Here is a 20,239-nt window from a genome sequence, read left to right on the forward strand (position 1 = left end):
ATTTTAGAGGAAATCATGTAACTCCATACATGCCAAACATTTCCAGACAACTATGTATAATGATCTTACAATTTCTACAAGAAAACCGATGCTGGGAAATAGACCGAAAACTGAAACAAACAAACATGAGGGCAAACACAGAGGCGACAACTGATCAATAAGTCATTACAAGTTAAGAGAAAAAAAAAAGAAAAGTAAAAAAAGAATAAAAAAAGAAATCAGTAAGATTTCAGTGACACTTAACCTTTCTGCAATAAAGATACGTATGTACATTTCACGGGGAATTTTGCATGGGTATATAATTTTATTCTTCATCACATAACATAAGCACATGACAAATTTGCTCTATTTCCAATGGTGCTTGCCAAAATAAACACAAACATCTGGTTTCATTGCACCAACTTTTTGTCAACGTGACAAATGGCAGTGTGTTACAGCTATTTCAGCTAAAATACAGATTGTTGCTGCTGTGTGCTGATTCAGATTTGATAATAAGTAAACTATTGGATTAAACATGGGGATCAGATGATCTCTTACTACTCAGTCTCACTCCGTCTCTTCTTTACTCCGCCTGCAGCTGAAAGCATGCATGGTCTGGTCCAATGTGTTGTAGGTTTCTTGGTGTAAATGTAGTTTGTGGGAAACACAACGGGACATCCTTTATTTTTAATAATTATTTTTCATTTATTAACTTGTTTAAACTGACTAAAACTCGTCCTAACTGAAGGTGAAATTAAATCACTGACAAGCAGATCCGTTGAGATGATATGATCAGTAGAGCTCAAACAAATAGTTAATTAATCAATTAGTCGATGGAAAGAAAATGAATTGGCGACGACTTTGATAATCAAATGATCCCTTTTTAAGCAAAGATGGGATCATTTGCTGCTGTTTATCTGTTTTGTATCACTGTAATGTGAATATTTTGGGGTTTTGGACCAGACACAAATGAAAACACTGTGATGGCCGTATTTCACTATTTTCCAACATTTTACAGACTATGCGATTCAATTATTAATTGGGAAAATATTAAACAGAATACTATATGGTGCAAATAATCATGTGTGCAGCCCTAGTACAATTTCATAACTTTTGATTTTAAGTATTTTTTTAAGTGTCTAATATACAAAAAACTGTATTCAAGTTGCTCAGATTTTTTTCCAGATAAATCCAGACCAACATTCACGTGAACATCTGGGCTCCCAACGATAATCAACCAAACCTGAATGAAACTGGTCAGACCTCTAATGAGTCGTATCTGCGACTTGTTTGGACAGAATGGTTTTGAGAAGAATTGCTTAATGGGTTACTGTGATAACTTATCGAAGGAGGTGATACAGATATATATATAAAAAAAATATATATATTAAAGATTTACTGAATATACAGTAGGAATATTAAGTAAAACTTTATAATGCAGCCCGGGTTTTACAGGACACATTTGTTTGAATCAGATACCAATAAAATAATGATCAGTTCCCGTACAGGTGAAGAAAACAAGACTTTAGGGAACAAGGGAGTCATTGAGCATTTTAGAGGAACAGAGAAATGAATTACCTTTTGTATATGTTCGTACTGGGAACCTTCAGGGTACAGCATACAAAACATAAGGTTGGGAATAAAACAACATTGATATTCTGCAGAATCTTTTACAGTAATATAGTATTTCATAGTTAGGATAAAACTGTGAGGGTACAGTGAGGTAGGAATACTCAGATGAAGGTTATTGACAAACAAATCAATGTGGAATGTTCCCAAAGTGACCACAGAGCTGTTTTTACTCTTTAATTGTACTAATAAATGATGCCTTGGTGGGACAACTGTCTTGATATTGGAAGAATATTGTTACGGTGAAATATTTTATACCATAATTACTTTATAGCTTCTGGAGAGTATTAGTTACACTATTGGGCATTTGATAGCATAACTGATAAAGTATTGTCATACAAGCTCTCTCTAGACACACAAAAACATCCCACAACAATGTAACATTTATTAATTAATCCAACCAGGTGGTCCAAAGAGAGCATGTTCACCCTCTTGTGTAAAGTACAACAGTAAGCTCAATAGGAATGTAACGCCACAAATGTCAGCCTCGTGGTGGAGCTAGAGGAAAAGTCATTGTCAAAACTGATTATTTGTTGTTTGTTTCAAACCTTGACATTAACGTTTAACTGAAATGTAGCACACAAAGAAATATCAGTTGGTATTTGTCTCCACCCAGTGGCTGTTCCTGCTCTGGTCACACTCTCCTTCGATATTAAACCATTTATTTTCTCTGCAGGACATGAAAAACAAAACACACCCATTATTGCTGCTAGAGGGCGTTATTACACCTGCAGCAGGATCAAGCTGGACATCATAACCTGTCTTTCAAACACATCCTTTCGATTTTATCAAATAATCCTCTAGAGTTTGTAGTAAAGCAAATATAGCTAGCTGCATATTGGCCTTTACTAGGAACATTGCCGTAATACTGTGCCTTTGAGGTCATGCATTTGGGGGATTTAAATGATGTACTGGGTATATTATAGGCTGATCTAGTATCTTAAGGGTGAATATTAATATATATATATATATATATATATATATATATATATATATATATATATATATATATACATATATACGTATATATATAGTATAATATAATATACATTTTGACAACTTGAAGGCCAAGCAACAAATTAGATAAACTGAAAAATATTTATGATAAATCATTTTATAAAATTAACCATAGTTTTAGTCGTTGCAGAGGCTTTGAACCATCGTTTAAACTATGTTGGATCAACATTTATTCACAAAATGGCAGACAATAAGAATAGATAATAGTTATACTTTATTTTTTGTAATATATGAAGGAGAGAAACTAGAAGTGTGACCTGTTAAATCCAAAGTAGAGCCACAACTGACTCTTTAACGATTGATTGGTTTGGGTTCATTATAAATTTGTGATTTTGGGCTATACAAAATAAATTGATTGAACAAAACAATAAACAAGGATCATAAAACTCAACTAAACTAATCATTCTTCAATGGTATTATATATGTCTATCTATAGACACACACGCCTGTCTTATTTGTGCTTTTATTTTGGAATCTATAACCCTTCAGCGAGTCTCGTTTCCTCCTGATCCAGGGTCAGCTCAGACTGCTTCACTGTGTTAACCGTGTCACGTGATAGAAACATGACACCAGTTTCATTTGCGAAACTTGTATCGGTTGTACTTTGTCCTCAGGCGGTTTCTCCCACGCCCCCCTTCCTCCTTACTTCCTCCTCCTCACTTCCTCCTCCTCCCTCACCTGTCAGGTGAGTCCACTTTTCACTCGGAGTGACGCTGTTCAACATAACCTGCCGGATGCTCCTGCTCTCCGTGAACTCCTCGGTCAGAACAAAGTGAACCATATAACCGGAATGTAGCTGCTTGTTTCGTCTGATGTTTTGGAAGTTTTGAACAGAGTTTAAAGAGACCATTAATGTCACAGAAGAAGAAGAAGATGTTTTCCTTCCTGCGGTCAGGTGAGTCAGTGTGTCTCCTGCAGTGTTGTAATTAAAGCCAGCAGTGGTGGAATGTGACATTTACTCATGTGCTGTAGATACTCATTTGAGGAACTATTTTACCTGTTTCATTTTATGCTGTTTTATTACTTCTACTCCACTACATTTCACTCGTGTAGTGTACTTTTTAACCAACAATTAAATAATTATTAATACAAATTAAGATTTGATGACAAAATACAATATGATAGGTTTAATGTAAATGATTGTTTTTAGTCCAAAAAGCTAAGATCATCCAATGTTTTACAAAAAAGCTAAAATTAGAATTTCTTTTTTAAAGAATACTAATTTGTGTGTAAGAAATTGCATATATATATGATTGTGTTCTCAAAATGAGAAATTTCACTTTGTTATCTATAAATATATTTAACAGCTGATGCTCCTTCTTTTGGTAAGATTTCTAATGCATGACTTTTACTTGTGGCGGAGTATTTTTACATTTTAGTGTTGGTAGTTTTACTTCATCCACAGTTTATATTCTTCTGATCAAATGTTTCTCCTCACATGTCCCTTGATATATTTTAAAACATTCAACATATGATTTATAGTGTAACAACAGTTCTGATTGACCTCCTCATTCTTAATGGCATCCATCGTTTCCGTTGGTTTATGACATAACATCCCCCATAAAGTTCTGACAGGAACATATTACTGTTTTGTTGAAGTGATGCTGGCTTATCAACAGAGAGCACAGAAGTCCTAGATTTCACTCCATATTAGGCTAATTGGTTGCAAACTGATTGATTGCACTTATATTTAGCTATTTGCACCATTATAGCAACTAAAATGGGTCCTAATCTTCTGATTCTGGGCTTGTAGAGGGTCTCTGTCAGAATCTAATTTTAAAACCTCATCAAGTTTGTATTTTTCTTCATTAATTGATTAATTGTTGAGTTTGCACTAACAAGTATGACACAGCAGGCTGAGACAGGCACAGTGATGATAATAATAATAAACATGTAGTTGTGTCTATCAAATCTGAACATTTCAATAGAATTTATCTCAGAAATGTTGAATTGTTTGTATTGTATACCTACAAATTGGTCACTGATTTTATAAAATTTCAAAACAAAAAAGAGATTTACTGTATCAATTATTAATTTATGAATGTGTGAAATCACTTGAATGTTGCAGCTGGTAACACTGAGGCTCATTTGGAGTACTTTACATTGGCGGGTATTTTATAATCTATAATATTACATCAGGATTTAATAGTGATATATTCTAAATCTGCAAAGTAACAAAAGCTGTGAAATAAATGTGGAGGAGTAAATTCGACAATATATGCCCCCAAATCGTAGTGTTGTAAAAGTATAAAGTAAACAGAAATTCCTCAACCTCAAAATTGTACTTAAGTACAGTACTTGATTATATGTACTTAGTTACTTTCCACCACTGTCATTCACACACACGTGACCACTTAGAAACTCAAAATACTGTCACTGCAGAGGGGAAACATTTGTCAGATAAGAGCATGATTACTGACATTATTATTACTTTGCAAAGAAGGCCTGCGACTGACAATAATGATTATCTTTGCACTTCTTTCTCATGGTTCTCTGTGTGTGAAGGATTTTGTTCTGTGCACCTAAATCTTTTAAATCTCATTATAATAACCTGTTTGCTTCCAGTCAGAGACCCCCCTCCTGAGAACATCCACATCTCCTCTCTGCCTCCCAGCGTTCCCACAGATCAGGAGCCAGAACAAACTGGAGGACAAGGTGAGGATGTTTGTTTTGTCAAAATTTGTATTTACTGAATCTACCTATCTACCTATCTACCTATCTGTCTGTCTGTCTGTCTGTCTGTCTGTCTGTCTGTCTGTCTGTCTCTACAGGCTTAATTGTGCAGGAACAAATCTATCAATATATTTATATAACTAAGTGTTTACAATAATGACTTTGCTCTGCTAATGAACAGAAACGACCTCTTTACAATGTTTTTCCTGTCATCAAACGTGTAAATGTGCTGGAGTCATGCGTTTACTGCAGTGTATGATCTGTGTGTGTGATATGAATCACGCACAAGCACTTTGATAACCCAAAGTTATTATTAATATTGTTGTTGTTATTATTTATTTGTCTATTATTGTAGAATTTATTTTTATTGACCATATTATTAATCATTTTAAAGAGGTGAGCGAGCCAGGGCAGATGCATTTCATTGCATGTGAATGTAAAACATTGAAACTGTTTAATGTATATGACAATAAACCTGAACATGAGTCCTTGTGGGGATTAGTTCTTGTTATTTCACCATGTTTTCTGCCACATTTCAGCCGATGACATGGAGGAAGAGAAACCAGTGATCCAGACCACACACACATACGGAGCGTCCGCCCCCTCGGCCTTATTTCAGAAACAGAATAATGAGCCTGTTTCGAGTACTTACTTTGAACAGAGGGTCCCTGTTCCTGAGGAGGACAGCGAGGTAATCCACGAGTCCATGAAAAGTGCCAAATAAGAAAGCCTGTATTAAAAGTTATGCCAATTTCCAGTTTAGATGGCTGTTTGTTTTTGTTAGGTTGATAACTGTATAGTATGTAAAGATGTCAGTGTCACAGCTTGTGTTTCTGTATCCTATAGGGGGGGTTTAGTCTCCGCAAGCTGTGGGCCTTCAGTGGGCCGGGGTTTCTGATGAGCATAGCCTACCTGGACCCAGGTAACATCGAGTCTGACCTGCAGTCTGGTGCTAAAGCTGGCTTCAAGGTAACTAAAGTAATGCTTGGACCACAATAACTGACCCTGACTGTTGTGTTCACTTTATGTTTGGTTGATTAGGAATGACTTGATGTGTGCTTGAATGAATTTGCATGATATTACGTGGATATTTTTTGATGCACCATATGAGCACATAAAATAATCAAACCGTTAAACAGTGAACTGTGTTCCACTGTTATGTGTCACATGAGGCAAAGCTCTTCATGTGTTATATAACTAATTTAGTTTAAAAATGGGTAATGCTTTATTTATGTCAATGATGTTTCATGACAAAGCTACCCATCTGTTATAGTTAAAGTAGAAACAAAGCGGGTCACCTGAGGTAAACATATAATCCAACATATATGAAGAAAAAGGTTTCCAAAAAACACCAAAGTCTAAAAACCAGTCTCTGTTTTCCTTAGAGTTACACCAAAATTCAACCAAATTACATGTTTCTGTCTCGGAAATAATGTATCCCTAAAATAAAGCGTTACCTTTTATTGCAGATGTCATTTGGAGAGCAAAAATAATTTCACTGACAGTCAATGAACAATTCTATTGGATTTACAGGCCTATTGCTACTAAAACCTGTGAAAACAAATACTACCTACAGCTGTCTCATCCAGTCACGTAATGTTATTACAGCAATTGACTGGATACAGACCTAACAGGATGAGATTGGCTTACATGTTGTCGGCATACCTTTAAACAAGTAAGACTGTAAATAATGTGGGCTGGGTTATAATTATAAGCTGCTGGATATAACTTGACTGGTAGGATAGCAATGTAACTCAAAGAAAATGACACAACTTCATTGTCTCCCACTAGCTGTGTCCACACTGCCAGACATGCAGCTTCCATCTCACTCTGCTGTTTGTATTCTGTCACCATTCAGTCACGTAAACTATACTAACAATAATACTTCCTGAAGGACAGCTCACTTTCATTCTATCTCAAATTGGCTCGACATTAGAGAGTCTCACGGTACTGCAGGTCAAAGTTTAATAAAGGGGAACTTTGTCCTACAAAAACTGGGAGCACATTCCTGAAGTCGTTAGTCAGAGGAGCTTTGAATAAAGTGAATGAGAGGTGGAGTGAATATTCACAGAGAGTGACCGAGCCCTCAGCCTTAAAGCCTGACTGTCGAGTTTTCCAGCTAATAAATCACTTGTGTTTATAAGGTACTTAATGTCCCAATATTGTTGGGATGAATCTATTCTAAAAACAGCTAAAGCGGTTTAAAAAAAAACGTTAGTGTTTAATGAAATACAAGAAAACTGTCGCAGACAATATCTGGTCTTCTATCCGGGTATTTTTATTATGTTGAAACAGAGTCACACATGAGTGAAAGTTAAACTTCCCCATGACGTACGAATAAAACACTTCATTCATCATTTTGAGATTTTTCACATAAAAAAAATAACTGAAGTATGCAACATCTGAAATTACCAATCACATGTAATGTTATGTAAACCTGTAAAGTTTGTGTGAGGAATTCAAGTTGTAGAAAAGACTTGAGAATGAGTAAAGAAATGATTGCACAAATTAGACTCAGACTAACTCTTCATTAACATCTAATTTTAAAGTTTTTGTAGCGACCTTAGTCTGCAGAGAAACACATATCCAACAAAAAAAGACAGCTACAACTCTTCCTGCTTTTCGCCCTCTTTTCAGTTGGCAAACAGCAAAACTGCCTCGACTATATATTTAAATATAAAATAATAAATCACAGAGAAAGTCAGAGGTGACAGAAAGTTGTTTTCCTCTTGCTGTCTGTAATTACTTTGTTATAATGCAGCCAAATTCACAATATATTTGTTCTCATTTACACATTTTTCTCTTTCAGCAGTAGAGTAGTTAATAGTGATTTAATTGTCTTTGATAAACAAGCAGTCACAACAGAGGTGCTGCGCTGAAAAAATCACTTTATAATCGGGACATCGTCTGATGGAATCAACATAAATCCAGGTCGATGACAGCAGTTCCTTGAAACTGTTCTGCACACTCAACCGCAGGAGGTAAAGCAGTTGAAAGAAATCGTTGACTTGGTAGGAAGTTCAAGGCAGAGTTCAGCAACGGGGCAAACAAAGTAGGCGAGAGGCAGGCAGGCGGAACTGAGAACGAAGGCTGAAACGCCAAGTGTGGGTCGTACATTAATCGATCTGGCAAAAAACGGAGTGATCGCAGAGAAGATTTGGGGCGACAATAAGTCCCCCTTAACTTTTCAGAGAAACTCAGAGCACAACCGTTTGGTGAAAGCTCTGTTTTTCCCGTACACGCTGAAACACAAAGCCAGCGGTTAAAGACACTGTGGAAAAGCCCTGTTTTTGTGTGAGAAACAAGTAGGAGTTGAAACAAAGAGGTAGAAATGTACAGATTCTAGACAGAATGGGCTGTAGGCCGTCGTAAAACCCACACAAATCAGGTTGTACAATCTTGCCTAGAACAAAATTAAAGTCACCAAGCAGTGTACTGGCATAGCAGCTGCTGAGTTGCTGAGAGGTACAGCAGTGTGTGGACTGGTAGTTCTGTTAGCGGTTAACCAAACACACTGTTGTTTTACCACTGTGTCTCTAAGCGCAGAGCAGCAGCTGGTGGTCGCTGCTCTTAACCGGCCCAGTGAGTGAGGAGTCAGCAGTCAATGGCAGTATAAAACAGGCCGTAAAAGGTGTTTTGAGAAAGTGCGAGTCACCGCAACGATGAGAGGTCCTTGAGCATGCAGCCACAACTGGCCACCCAAAATTATTTTTAATAGTTTGCTGCAGCAGAATGCGAGATTAGCCGTGGACAGACACAGAGGTGCACACTCACTCACGAATGCACGCAAACATGAATGGCATGATTAAAATGTCTGCCATGAGAAAGGTCTGTTGATATAATTTCCATAATAAATGTGTAAATACAATTTGCAAAACATTCACAAGACTTTTTTTCACAGGTTAACAGAGGTGGATTTACAAGTATAAACTCTTGAATTGTTTGTTAACGTCATTTCACAAAGGTATTGACCCTTATTTGAGCTCATAAAGAGGGCCAATTAACAGACGATGCCTGTCTCTGTTCTGGTCCTTTCAGCTCCTCTGGGTGCTGTTGGCAGCCACCATCACCGGTCTGCTGCTGCAGCGGCTGGCGGCTCGGCTCGGCGTCGTCACCGGGATGCACCTGGCCGAGGTCTGCAACCGCCAGTACCGCACGGTGAGACATCAGTAATCTCTGCTGTTTCCATGAAATATCTACAGCGCCTGCTAACACTCACTGCGGTCGCTGTTTTCATTAATGATTAGCTTCCCCAATAATCAGCAGCAATGCAGAAATGATCTAACTGAGAGGCTATAAGCAGAAGTAGCGCTTGAAAAGAGTTTTCAAAACTGAGAAAATGTGTTTTAAATTTACAGTTAAATCCAGAGTGACTTATAAATGATTGTGTAAAAATGTCTCCGCTTCCTGAAGTGGAACTGTTAACCACATGGCTGAAACAACATGTGACCAGCCCTTTTGTTCTCTGGAGCTTAACTACTGTGTTTCTGCTGGACACATTTTAAGAGGCTCCAATGCATGTGAGCAACAATTACAGGGAGCTGCATGAAAGTAACGTTTTCTGTGTTCATGTACATAATCTATTAAAGCTGTGAGCATTTCACTGACTATGAATTAGAAAGGGACCAATGCAAGGTACTAATTATTTATATCACTGAATTTCTTGCACTGAAATATTTTACTTTGAAAACCATCTGAATTTATGTGGTTTGATTTCCCCTCTCAGAAGATTTTTTTAAATTGTACAATTTAAATTATTTAGCTTCAGATATTCAGATTCAGACACAATTCAAGTGTTTCCAGTCACTCACCTGATCTTTTCTTCAAACTGTGACCTGATAGAACAGAGGTCTGACCAGCTTCATTCAACTCCGTTGATTATCTTTTGGATGTTCATGTGAATTTTTCATCTTGAATATTGGTGAATCTGTTGTTAGCTTGGTGTGTTTTCTCTAAATAATCACACCTGTGTCGTCTGTCCAGGTGCCTCGTATCATCCTGTGGTTGATGGTGGAGCTGGCGATCATCGGCTCAGACATGCAGGAGGTCATCGGCTGCGCCATCGCTTTCAACCTTCTTTCCTCCGGCAGGTAATGTGATCAGACACAACATCCATTTTTTGGCTAAGTACTAATACCACACTGTTAAAATACTCTGTTACAAGTAAAAGTCCTGCATTAAAAATGTTACAGTCAAAGTATGTAAGTATAATCAGTAGAATGTTATTTACTTATTAAAATTAGAAAAACGTCCCCTGTGACTGTCATACTATTATATATTTCATCTTTAGATTATTATTATTCCTGCATTAATGTAAAAGCAGGGTTTTTTTGGTTGAGGTAGTATTAACTAATAATTATTTTCATTATGGATCAATCTGCTGATTAATTTCTCCATTAACCAATTGATTGTTTGGTTTGTTGTTTAACCAAAGTGGCATCTTAACAATGTTTATTTTGTCCGACCAGCAGTCCAAATCTCAACATTATTAATATATATATTAAATTCAATACATTGAAATCATTAGAAAAATGAAAAGAAAAAGCGGCAAATCTTCACATTTGTGAAGCTGTAACCATGACATGTTTTTGAACGGAAAAAGACTTAAACGATTAACAAAATAGTTTCTAATACATTTTCTGCCAATCAATTAACTGACTAATTGTTTCAGCTGTACTTGTATATACTGTTGCTTTAAAGATTAATTCATAACAAAAAACTATTCATCATATTTTACAAGCTCTTCTGTTTTGTAAAAAACTTAAGCTGTCAGATAAATGTGTACTTCGTAAATGTACTTTGTTACATTCCACTACTGCCTCTAAGACGGAGTCACAGTTTGATGAGTGCTTTAAAATGTCTTGATTACTTCTTTGGTGTTGATTGTGTGTGTGTGTGTGTGTGTGTGTGTGTGTGTGTGTGTGTGTGTGTTCACCCATAGGATCCCCTTGTGGGCTGGTGTCCTCATCACCATCATCGACACGTTTGTCTTCCTCTTCTTAGACAAGTATGGTAAGTTGTGGTCGTACTCTTACAGGGAAATATGTCGCCACAATAACAATACATATAACATCCTCATTTCTGTCTCTGCAGGCCTGAGGAAGCTGGAAGCCTTTTTCGGTTTGCTCATCACCATCATGGCCATCACCTTTGGATATGAGGTACAAGCATTCACGTATCTGCAGACAGGGCTGAGTAGAACATGTTTTCCTAAACATTTCTCCTCCACCCATATCTATATTTTTCGGGGTGTCACTTGAGGGTTGCAGCAAAGAATTTGCCCTCAAAGAGTTGGAACAAGGAAGTATAACAATAACAAACAATTAAAGTTCTTTATTGTGAGATCTTAGCTTGATGTCTCGGGTAGATTTTTTTAAACTGGGTTTGACTTAATCTTCTCACATCAGATCTAAAACGGCTTTTGTTGTTTGTTCAAAACAGGGTTTTTACAATAAGACTTCCTGTTCTGAAGCAACTTTGTGGTCACACCGTGTATCCAAATCTGGACTGATGATTATCGTCTTATCATTAACATCTACACATGCACTGCTTTCCCTTTGGCAGTATGTGATGGTGAGTCCAGACCAAGGCCAGCTGCTGAAGGGGATGTTCATGCCGTACTGCGAGGGCTGCGGGCCCGTCCAGCTGGCTCAGGCCGTCGGCATCGTGGGAGCCGTCATCATGCCGCACAACATTTACCTCCACTCTGCTCTTGTCAAGGTGCGATCAACTCCTGAATGTCTATGGCATTCCCCCTTTTTTTAAATCAGCTTTATCAACTTGTATCGGCAAAACATCGTAACTGTCCAAATGTCCCCTCAGTCTCGAGATGTGGATCGGTCGAACAAGAAAGAAGTAAAAGAGGCCAACAAATATTTCTTCATTGAGTCGACCATCGCGCTGTTTATCTCTTTCCTCATCAACGTGTTTGTGGTGGCTGTCTTTGCGGAGGGTTTCTATGGACGCACAAACCAAGAGGTGGTGAGTATCTCTGCACCCGCTCTCATAATCTAAGAAGAGTGACGTCTTTTAGAAGGTAAAGATTGTGTGTGTTTCTTTTCTTTGGCTGCTTTGCTACAGACGTGTGTTTTTCTTTTTTTATATTCCAGTACAGCGTCTGCAATCAAACAGGAAGTCCTCATTCACATCTTTTCCCTTTGAACAATGAAACTCTAGAGGTGAACCTCTACAAAGGGGTAAGTTCAGCTCAGTAAATTAACTTGAGGTTGGATTTTCTTGATTGAGCAATATCAATTAAATCAATTATAGGGCTCTCTTCAGCTGTTAAGTAGTGGAGGCAGATTTATAAAAGAACGCTCAGAATTGAAGCCACAGAGACGGAGAGAACCTGACTAGTAGTCTCCAGTTTGGGCAGTGGTGGAATGTACTGTTCTTAAGTAAGTAAAATGTTGAGATACTCATGCTTTACTTGACTTTATACTTCTACTCTACTACATTTCAGAGGCAAATATTGTACTTTTTACTCCACTACATTTATCTCGCTACTTGAGCTACTTTGCAGATTCTGATTGATAACAAAAAATATAATCAACAAATGAATAATTTCCTTTTTGTATTTTTACATTTCCTTGTACTAGAGTATTTCTACACTGTGGTTACTCTTACTTAAGTAAAAGATCTGACTACTTCCTCCACCATTGAGTACAAGCTAAGCTCCAAAAACCCTGCCTACACAACCCAAAAACATCCCAGTTATCTGTCTATGTGTCTGTCTTCTGAGCAAATTGAGTACTTGTCAAAACAATGAGATGAAAGATGCTAAAATGCTGTAAATGTGATAATTCTCTGTATTTTTTATTATTATGAGTGACCCCTTTCAAATTTCCCAGTCATTTCATTCCTCTCCTGTTTTTTTTTGAGCAGCGTGGGATTTTACTGGTGAGTTGAATGTTGCTGTTGAGTTGACCAGCGTCTGTGTTCGCGTGTCTGTTTTCAGGGAGTGGTGCTCGGCTGTTTCTTTGGCCCGGCAGCGCTCTACATCTGGGCCGTGGGGATCCTTGCAGCTGGTCAGAGTTCCACCATGACTGGAACGTACTCCGGCCAGTTTGTCATGGAGGTTAGTGGAAGAGGGAGGAATCAGCCGTGTGCACAAAAACACACATGTAACACAAACAGTGGAAATGTCAGCCCTGTTGTTTAACTTCATCACAATCACACATCAGTCAGTTGTTTTACCCATTTTTTTCTTTAGTTGTGGCTTAGTTTTGTTACATTTTTTTACATCAAAATGTCTGTGTGGAATCAGACTTTATTAATTCAAGCGAGCTAAAGATATGCACACTGTTTGCTGTTTGTGCAGTTCTCTTGTAAATGTCACAGAACGATGTGTTTTCCTGTCCTCAGGGTTTCTTGAACCTGCGCTGGTCGCGTTTTGCTCGGGTGTTGTTGACCCGCTCCATTGCCATCACTCCCACCCTGCTGGTGGCCATCTTCCAGGACGTGCAGCACCTGACGGGCATGAATGACTTCCTCAACGTGCTGCAGAGCATGCAGGTCAGGCTAACGTGAAAGCTTGTTCACTGGCAGCTTCATCAACGTCTCTCCACCTTCACCTGCTTCATCTTTCCTGCATATCACCTTTTAGTTCACCTTTTCCTCTCATAGCACATTCATTCAATCAATCAAAAAGGAAGACATTAATATGATAAAAATATTTGATTCAAGCAAATCGGACTGAGTTAATAAATAACTGGCTCCACTTTGGAATAGCCACATTTTTTATCTCACAGTCTAATACATTTCTTGTTCTTGTTTTTAATCATGTAGCCACAATAATAAAGGCTTTTTAACTGTACTGTAACAAAGCAATGTGCCTTACTTTGGGGGTTTCAGGGAATCCAATCCCTCTCAATAAGAAGAAATATCTGTTGTAACTGTTATTTGAAATACCTGTTCATTGCTGTCTTGAAATGGTATAAACTACATTTTAATATTATAACATATTCATTCTTCTCTCACAGTTGCCATTTGCCCTCATTCCCATCCTCACTTTTACCAGTTTGCCATCTCTCATGAATGAGTTTGCCAACGGATTGTAAGTTTATCTACATCATAAAGGCACAAAGACGAATGATAATTGTCTCTTTAAACACACTCGTTACTCTTTTCCCTGCAGAGTGTTTAAGATCGGAGGAGGACTCGTGATCTTGATCGTGTGCGCCATCAACATGTACTTCGTCGTGGTATTCGTGACCTCCCTCAACAGCGTGTGGCTGTATGTGTTGGCAGGATTCTTCTGCCTAGCATACCTGACATTTGTGGGATATTTGGTAGGTAACATTAGCGGAGCGGATCTTGGTTGTTTCACTTTGAAACTTAAAACTGGTTCTCGCGACTTAATCTTCAACTATAAGTGCAGTCAGAGTATGTCACAGAGCATGGTCACAAAACCAGAGAATGCTGTCTGGTCTGTTGATATTTAGAATGTTGTTGCTGCTTTTAGCTGCCTGTTATTATTCTAATTAACTGGGAAAATCCGACAACCATTCTCATGCCAGGTGATTCGAAGATGGTTGAAAGTTTCAGGAAAAATCGGATAATGTTAGGGAAGTTTAAAACATCTTTTATCTTATTATCCATGATCACTGGGATAAATAATTGACGTAGAGATGAAACAATTAGTTGATTAATAAATTAGTTGATAGAAAACATATCTGTCTTGATAATCAATCATTTTTTAAAGCAACAATGCCAAAAATATACTACTTCTAGCCTCTCAAATGTCATATTTGCTTGTTTTCTTAGTCTTTGATAAATATCTTTAAATTTCAGGACTGTTGGTTGGACAAAACATCTTTGAAAAAAACTAAAGTTTCACTATTTTCTGGCATTTTAAGAACAAACGATTAATGGAGAATATAATAAGCAAATAATAAAAACAATCATCGTAATAGCGATAGTAGAATACAACATTTTTTTCAGTACTTCCCAGCAGTGATAGTAATTCTTTATAAATATAATTATAAAGAAAAATAAAATATTGTTACATCACACAGCAACATAGTTCACCATTTGACGTTGCATCTTAAACATATATAATCTTATTTTATATTTTTTCATTAAAACCTGATGAGCTTCTTAAACTTTCCGTACTGAACAACTGTTTCAATCCAATTAAGAACTAGATGGCAAATCATTTCGTGCAGTTCAATGCACTCAGCGATCAGGCAGAACCTTGGTGCCTTATCATTATCTTCAGGGTCTATTCTGCATAATATTAGTGGGATTTTTAACCAATCCATGAGTTTTGATACTCACATTAAGACGCTGACCAAATCATGTTTCTTTCACCTCAGAAACATAGCCAAATGTGGGTCTGTTGTGTTGAGAAATGAAAGGGAGATGCCAATAAATGCTTTTATCTCACCACATTTGGACTACTATAATTCTCTTTTTTACCTGCCTTTATAAAGCCTCCATACACCATTTAAGTCCAAAATGCTCCCTTTAGGCTCATAACTCGATCCAACAGATGGTCGCACATTACGCCTAATTTAACCTCCGTGAACTGGTTTCTTGTTCATTTTAGAGTTCATTTTAAAATATTGGTGCTCACTTATAGAGCCAAGAATATCACGGACCTTCTGCACTCCCACACCACAACCTGAGCTCTTAGGTCTTATGTACCTCGGATACATTTTAAGCGTCGGGGAGGTTGTGCTTTCCAGTCGGCAGCCCTAAGCTATAAACTGTAGTAGTCTCCCAATAATCTTGATGTCTTTGGTCTCAATGGAAAAAATGCAAAAAACCCATCTGTTCAGGCAGGCATTGTGGCATTTTATGTTTTATCTTGTGCCTTTTCTCTCTTTTCCCCTTTCATCGTTTATTTTATTTTATTGACTGTGAAGCACTTTGTGACTGGTTTCTGTCAAAGGTGCCACATACATAACTCATGCTCATGCTGAATATGTGATGTTTGTCTGATCAATGGACTTTTACATTTTGAATCTCTCTGTCTGTGCTGCAGGTGTGGTTGTGTCTGATAGCTCTGGGAGTTTCCTGCCTTGATCCGACCACCACGAGAGGGAACGACACAACCATCCTGATCGAGCAGCGGCCAGAGTTTGACTCCTGAATCACATATGGACCTTTTTATTCAAAAGTGCAGCTGTGAGCAACCCGACGGTCTTCTCTTCCAGCACATTTAGCCTCCTTTGCCTATTTAAGTTCAGAAATGAATTGAATAGATGTTTTTATTTAGTAAACAAGAAACTGGTATTGTCAATGTCTGTATCTTTAGTCACAGCCCTACTGATTTTACAAAACAATTAAGATACGTTTTGCCAACTTGACTGGTTTACAGGTGTGAATGAGGTTTTACTAGTTACAATTAGTTAACTATAAACCTGACAGTTGCTAGATGGAGCATACTGCTTCGTCTAGTCCACTTTATTATTATACGTTATTATTATTGCAGGCATGGTGCACCGTGAAGATCCCTTTCTAAACTACAAAACAGAATACGATTAATTGAATTATGAAAACTCAATAAACATGAGAAAAATAAGGTAATCTCACCGAATATAACTGAGCAAATATAAATCTGTGTACGATGATGGAAAACCAGTAGAGACGATATGGCCTAGAATACCACCATTTTTAAGTACTTCACAGCAGTAATAAAGGGTACATTTTCTAATGATATAATTAATTACGCAGATAATTAATACCTGGACCCAGATAACCAATGAAAAAACACAACAGATAAGCTATAATGACACAATGACTGTAATTTATAAATGTGTAACATCTCTCGACAGTCAAATATAAAATACTTTTGTAAATCAAAACGAAGGCTTTTGTTTGGGGAAACTGAATTCAGTGCACTTTAAGACTCTGTGCAGTCTCTCTTTTGAACACAGGGAGGCAGTGCAGGCCATCGAAGACGCTCCTCTGATACAGTAAACGTCTCACCACCAGAGCCGAACAACACAACACAACACAACACATTAAATGACACGGTGTGTTACATCACGTTTTATGAGTTACATCACGTTTTCTGTTGTCCTTACAGCTGCACAGGAACAGCATTCTTCAAACAATACAGTATAATTGGCTGCAGTGATTTGACTGCTATGTTCCTGTACATTCCGTTTAAATTTGACATGCCTGAGGTGGTGGCATGCCTGAAGACTTGCAACTATTGTGCAACTGCAAGCAAGCACTGCTAGTTTCGGTGTTGCTTGAATTCCAGTCCTGAAGTGCTTCAGCATTTGCAAGCCCAGTAGAGGGACAGGTTTTTCTTTGCATTGTGGCGGGGAACTTTTTCCTTTTTTTTCTTTTCCTGTCATGGAGGCAGAGTTATGTAAGAGAGGAGAGTCTTCCCACCGCCCCTCTCTGTTTTTTGTTTTTCTCAATGAGCCAATGTCTCCCTGCCTAGGCCTCGCAGCCTGTCCAGTAGGCCCCTTTCCTGGAAACATAGCCTAGCAGAGGCCACTCAGGGGCAGGCCTGCAGAGGTGGGAGGGTAGGGGAGGAGAGGAGGCAGTGAGGGAGGGTCGGTACTTCCAGCAAATCACATGATTGTAGACCCTAAAGCTCCAGCCCTAGCAGAGGCTCAGATGCTGCAAGCACATTTCAACAGCTAGTTTGTCATCAACGTGATTGGATGTAGCAATGCATGGCAGAGTGCATGAGGCTGTAAGTAGACGCTGTGGATTCCCAGGTGTGAAATGTAGAAATAGAACCACAACGCCAGATGGATTGATATGGAGTGTATTTGTATTTGTGTGTCTGTGTGTGTGTGTGTGTGTGTGTGTGTGTGTGTGTGTATAAAGGGTAAATGTTATTTTTGCCATTAATGTCAACATCTCCACAGAGTTTTTGCCATGCACTATAACTTGTTGTATAGTTTTGTACAGAATATTTCTGAATCGTTTCGCCCATATTTACAATTGATTTACATTAATATGATAAGCTATTTTAACAGTGTTGTATTTGTATATTTGCTTTAATGTGTCGACAAGTAACAGATTTGCTGATGTAAGTCACTGATTTATTTTTGCAAAAAGATCTCCTTGATGAATTTGTAATAGCAAAAGCCCCGTGTTGTTGTATTACTGTTGCTTGCCAGAATTGACAGATTTTTATGAATTTCAGGTAAAAATCATTAAATGTGTAATCGAATTGTAAACAATCCCAGTGAACAAACACAATAAACTACAGCACAAGGAATGCTGGAATTGTGTTATTCCCAAAACAAATTCACATAAACTTGCATATCATATACTTTCCATTCACTCTGTGAAAAGGAATTTCAGGTTTGAAATGTGCCACACGTAGGATTCAATTCTCCGTTCCCCTCGTGTTTTTTTTACATGCATGCCTGCGCATTAGTTCTGTTAACTGGTGAAAGATGGATGTAGGTTTAACTTGTACATGATGTTTGAAGTCACATGTTTTGGAAAGCTTTTTCCAGGGGTACAACAACGGCAGCACCGTCAGCTCAGGGCCTCAAACGCCAGCTTTCTCCCTTTGCTCTTCTTCTCAGAGGAATGCAACGTTATAAGAAGGAGAGGGCAAGACGCACCAGAGATCAGGCAAAGATAATGAATTTCAAATTGATTTAGTAAACGGTGGCATCAGCTCTAAACCGCATGACTTTTTCCAGCTGTGCGGTCCATACTTATTTTGTATATATTTTTACACAGATCTGTCAGTGCTGCCCTAAAACGCCCGACACCAGGAATGCAAACAGCGGAGCCATTCTTGTTTATGTCTTGCATTGTGGCCACTGTGGGCACTGGCTGAGCTTGTGGTGTAAGGGGCCCACATGTGTTTGGAATGGATAGAGTGCTTGGTTCAACTGTGTAGTTATTCCTTTATTAACAAATTTATTTTATTGTTTCTTCTGGATTTTTAAGGCTGTATGCAGTTAGTGTTCTATATACCACTCGTGTGTTTAATGTGCTTAGATATTGCAAATAGCTGCTGTTGCTCAACTCCACATCACAGGTGCTCAACATGCATGACGGTGAGGGGGTCAGTGTTCAAGAGGTTTCAGACAATAAGAAGGCCCTGCAGAACCTCCACACTGTAAATATCTGGTTAACTATATTGCCTAATATGATTTCAAAACAACTTCTATTTATGCGAAATGTGCTTTAGTTCTCTTCAGAATAGTGAAACATTTTTATAAAAAACACAGGATTTGTCAATTTAGTACAATTTATTTCAATCAAAAACAATAGAAATGTTTAAGTATTTTTTTCTCCCTAGATTTAGAACTAAATAATTACCTACATAGTTGATTAAATATGATACTTTTTTACATCATGTAACTGTAATGTTGATGATCATCAGTCCCATGGTAAAGTAATGTTTGGAGATTGCCATAATGCAGTAGTTCCCAGAGAAAAGTCCCCCATCAGGTTTCAGGCAAAAACAAGTTACGGTTTCATTTTCTTATTGTGTCAGTTAAGGGAAGCAAACGGAGAGAAAAAAAGAGCCTGGGTCATTGGTTTCACTCTGCCCTCTGTTACCTCCACACATAAAGTACTACTGAGGACAGTTGGTATGTTGTTTTGCATGGAGATACATCTACCAACAAAACTCCTCTGGAGTTCATCCATCTGCTGTTACATGCATCAAACTGTAGGTTTAGTGTTGACCGAATATATCCTTTGAAAGGTTATTGAATGAGCCTCAAAACAAATGTTGTTTTCCTTGCTAATCGGAGGTTGGTGATATCGCGATTTTACACTTTAAAACCGCGAAGTTTAGTTTGTAAACTAAAAGGTGTAGCGTAAAATGCAAAGCCTACAATTAGCAACTTCCGGACAATAATAGCCTACCAGTTTTGGTTTATGTATTAAAGTCAACATAACCTCTACAGTACTTTCTTTGGAGATAATTGTATTATTGTGGCTCATAATTAATAATATCTATAACTCCTCTGGTACAATGATTGAAGTTGAACAACAG

The 20,239-nt window shown here is 37.8% G+C and overlaps 1 protein-coding gene across 1 annotated transcript; it reads left to right on the forward strand.

Annotated features, from left to right (window-relative positions):
• The first annotated feature begins 3,352 nt into the window (after positions 1 to 3,352).
• On the forward strand, positions 3,353 to 18,481 carry LOC306701345 (natural resistance-associated macrophage protein 2-like). The gene is made up of 16 exons (XM_079166629.1): positions 3,353 to 3,520; positions 5,191 to 5,280; positions 5,838 to 5,989; positions 6,145 to 6,267; positions 9,337 to 9,456; positions 10,282 to 10,388; positions 11,240 to 11,310; positions 11,392 to 11,459; positions 11,863 to 12,018; positions 12,121 to 12,279; positions 12,408 to 12,494; positions 13,256 to 13,375; positions 13,663 to 13,812; positions 14,280 to 14,353; positions 14,435 to 14,588; positions 16,286 to 18,481. The coding sequence occupies exons 1-16, from the start codon at positions 3,478 to 3,480 to the stop codon at positions 16,391 to 16,393; spliced, it is 1,782 nt and encodes a 593-aa protein (XP_079022755.1). The 5' UTR covers positions 3,353 to 3,477; the 3' UTR covers positions 16,394 to 18,481.
• The last annotated feature ends 1,758 nt before the right edge of the window (positions 18,482 to 20,239 follow it).

This window comes from Pholis gunnellus (genome assembly GCF_910591455.1).
Source record: "Pholis gunnellus genome assembly, chromosome: 2".
Taxonomy (NCBI): domain Eukaryota; kingdom Metazoa; phylum Chordata; class Actinopteri; order Perciformes; family Pholidae; genus Pholis; species Pholis gunnellus.

Excerpts from the sequence above, each read along its gene's own strand:
- LOC306701345 (XM_079166629.1), top strand. The coding sequence starts at position 3,478 with ATGTCACAGAAGAAGAAGAAGATGTTTTCCTTCCTGCGGTCAG. Across the intron at positions 3,521-5,190 it reads GTTTTCCTTCCTGCGGTCAG|TCAGAGACCCCCCTCCTGAG; the intron begins GTGAGTCAGTGT and ends GTTTGCTTCCAG. Across the intron at positions 14,589-16,285 it reads TGACATTTGTGGGATATTTG|GTGTGGTTGTGTCTGATAGC; the intron begins GTAGGTAACATT and ends TCTGTGCTGCAG.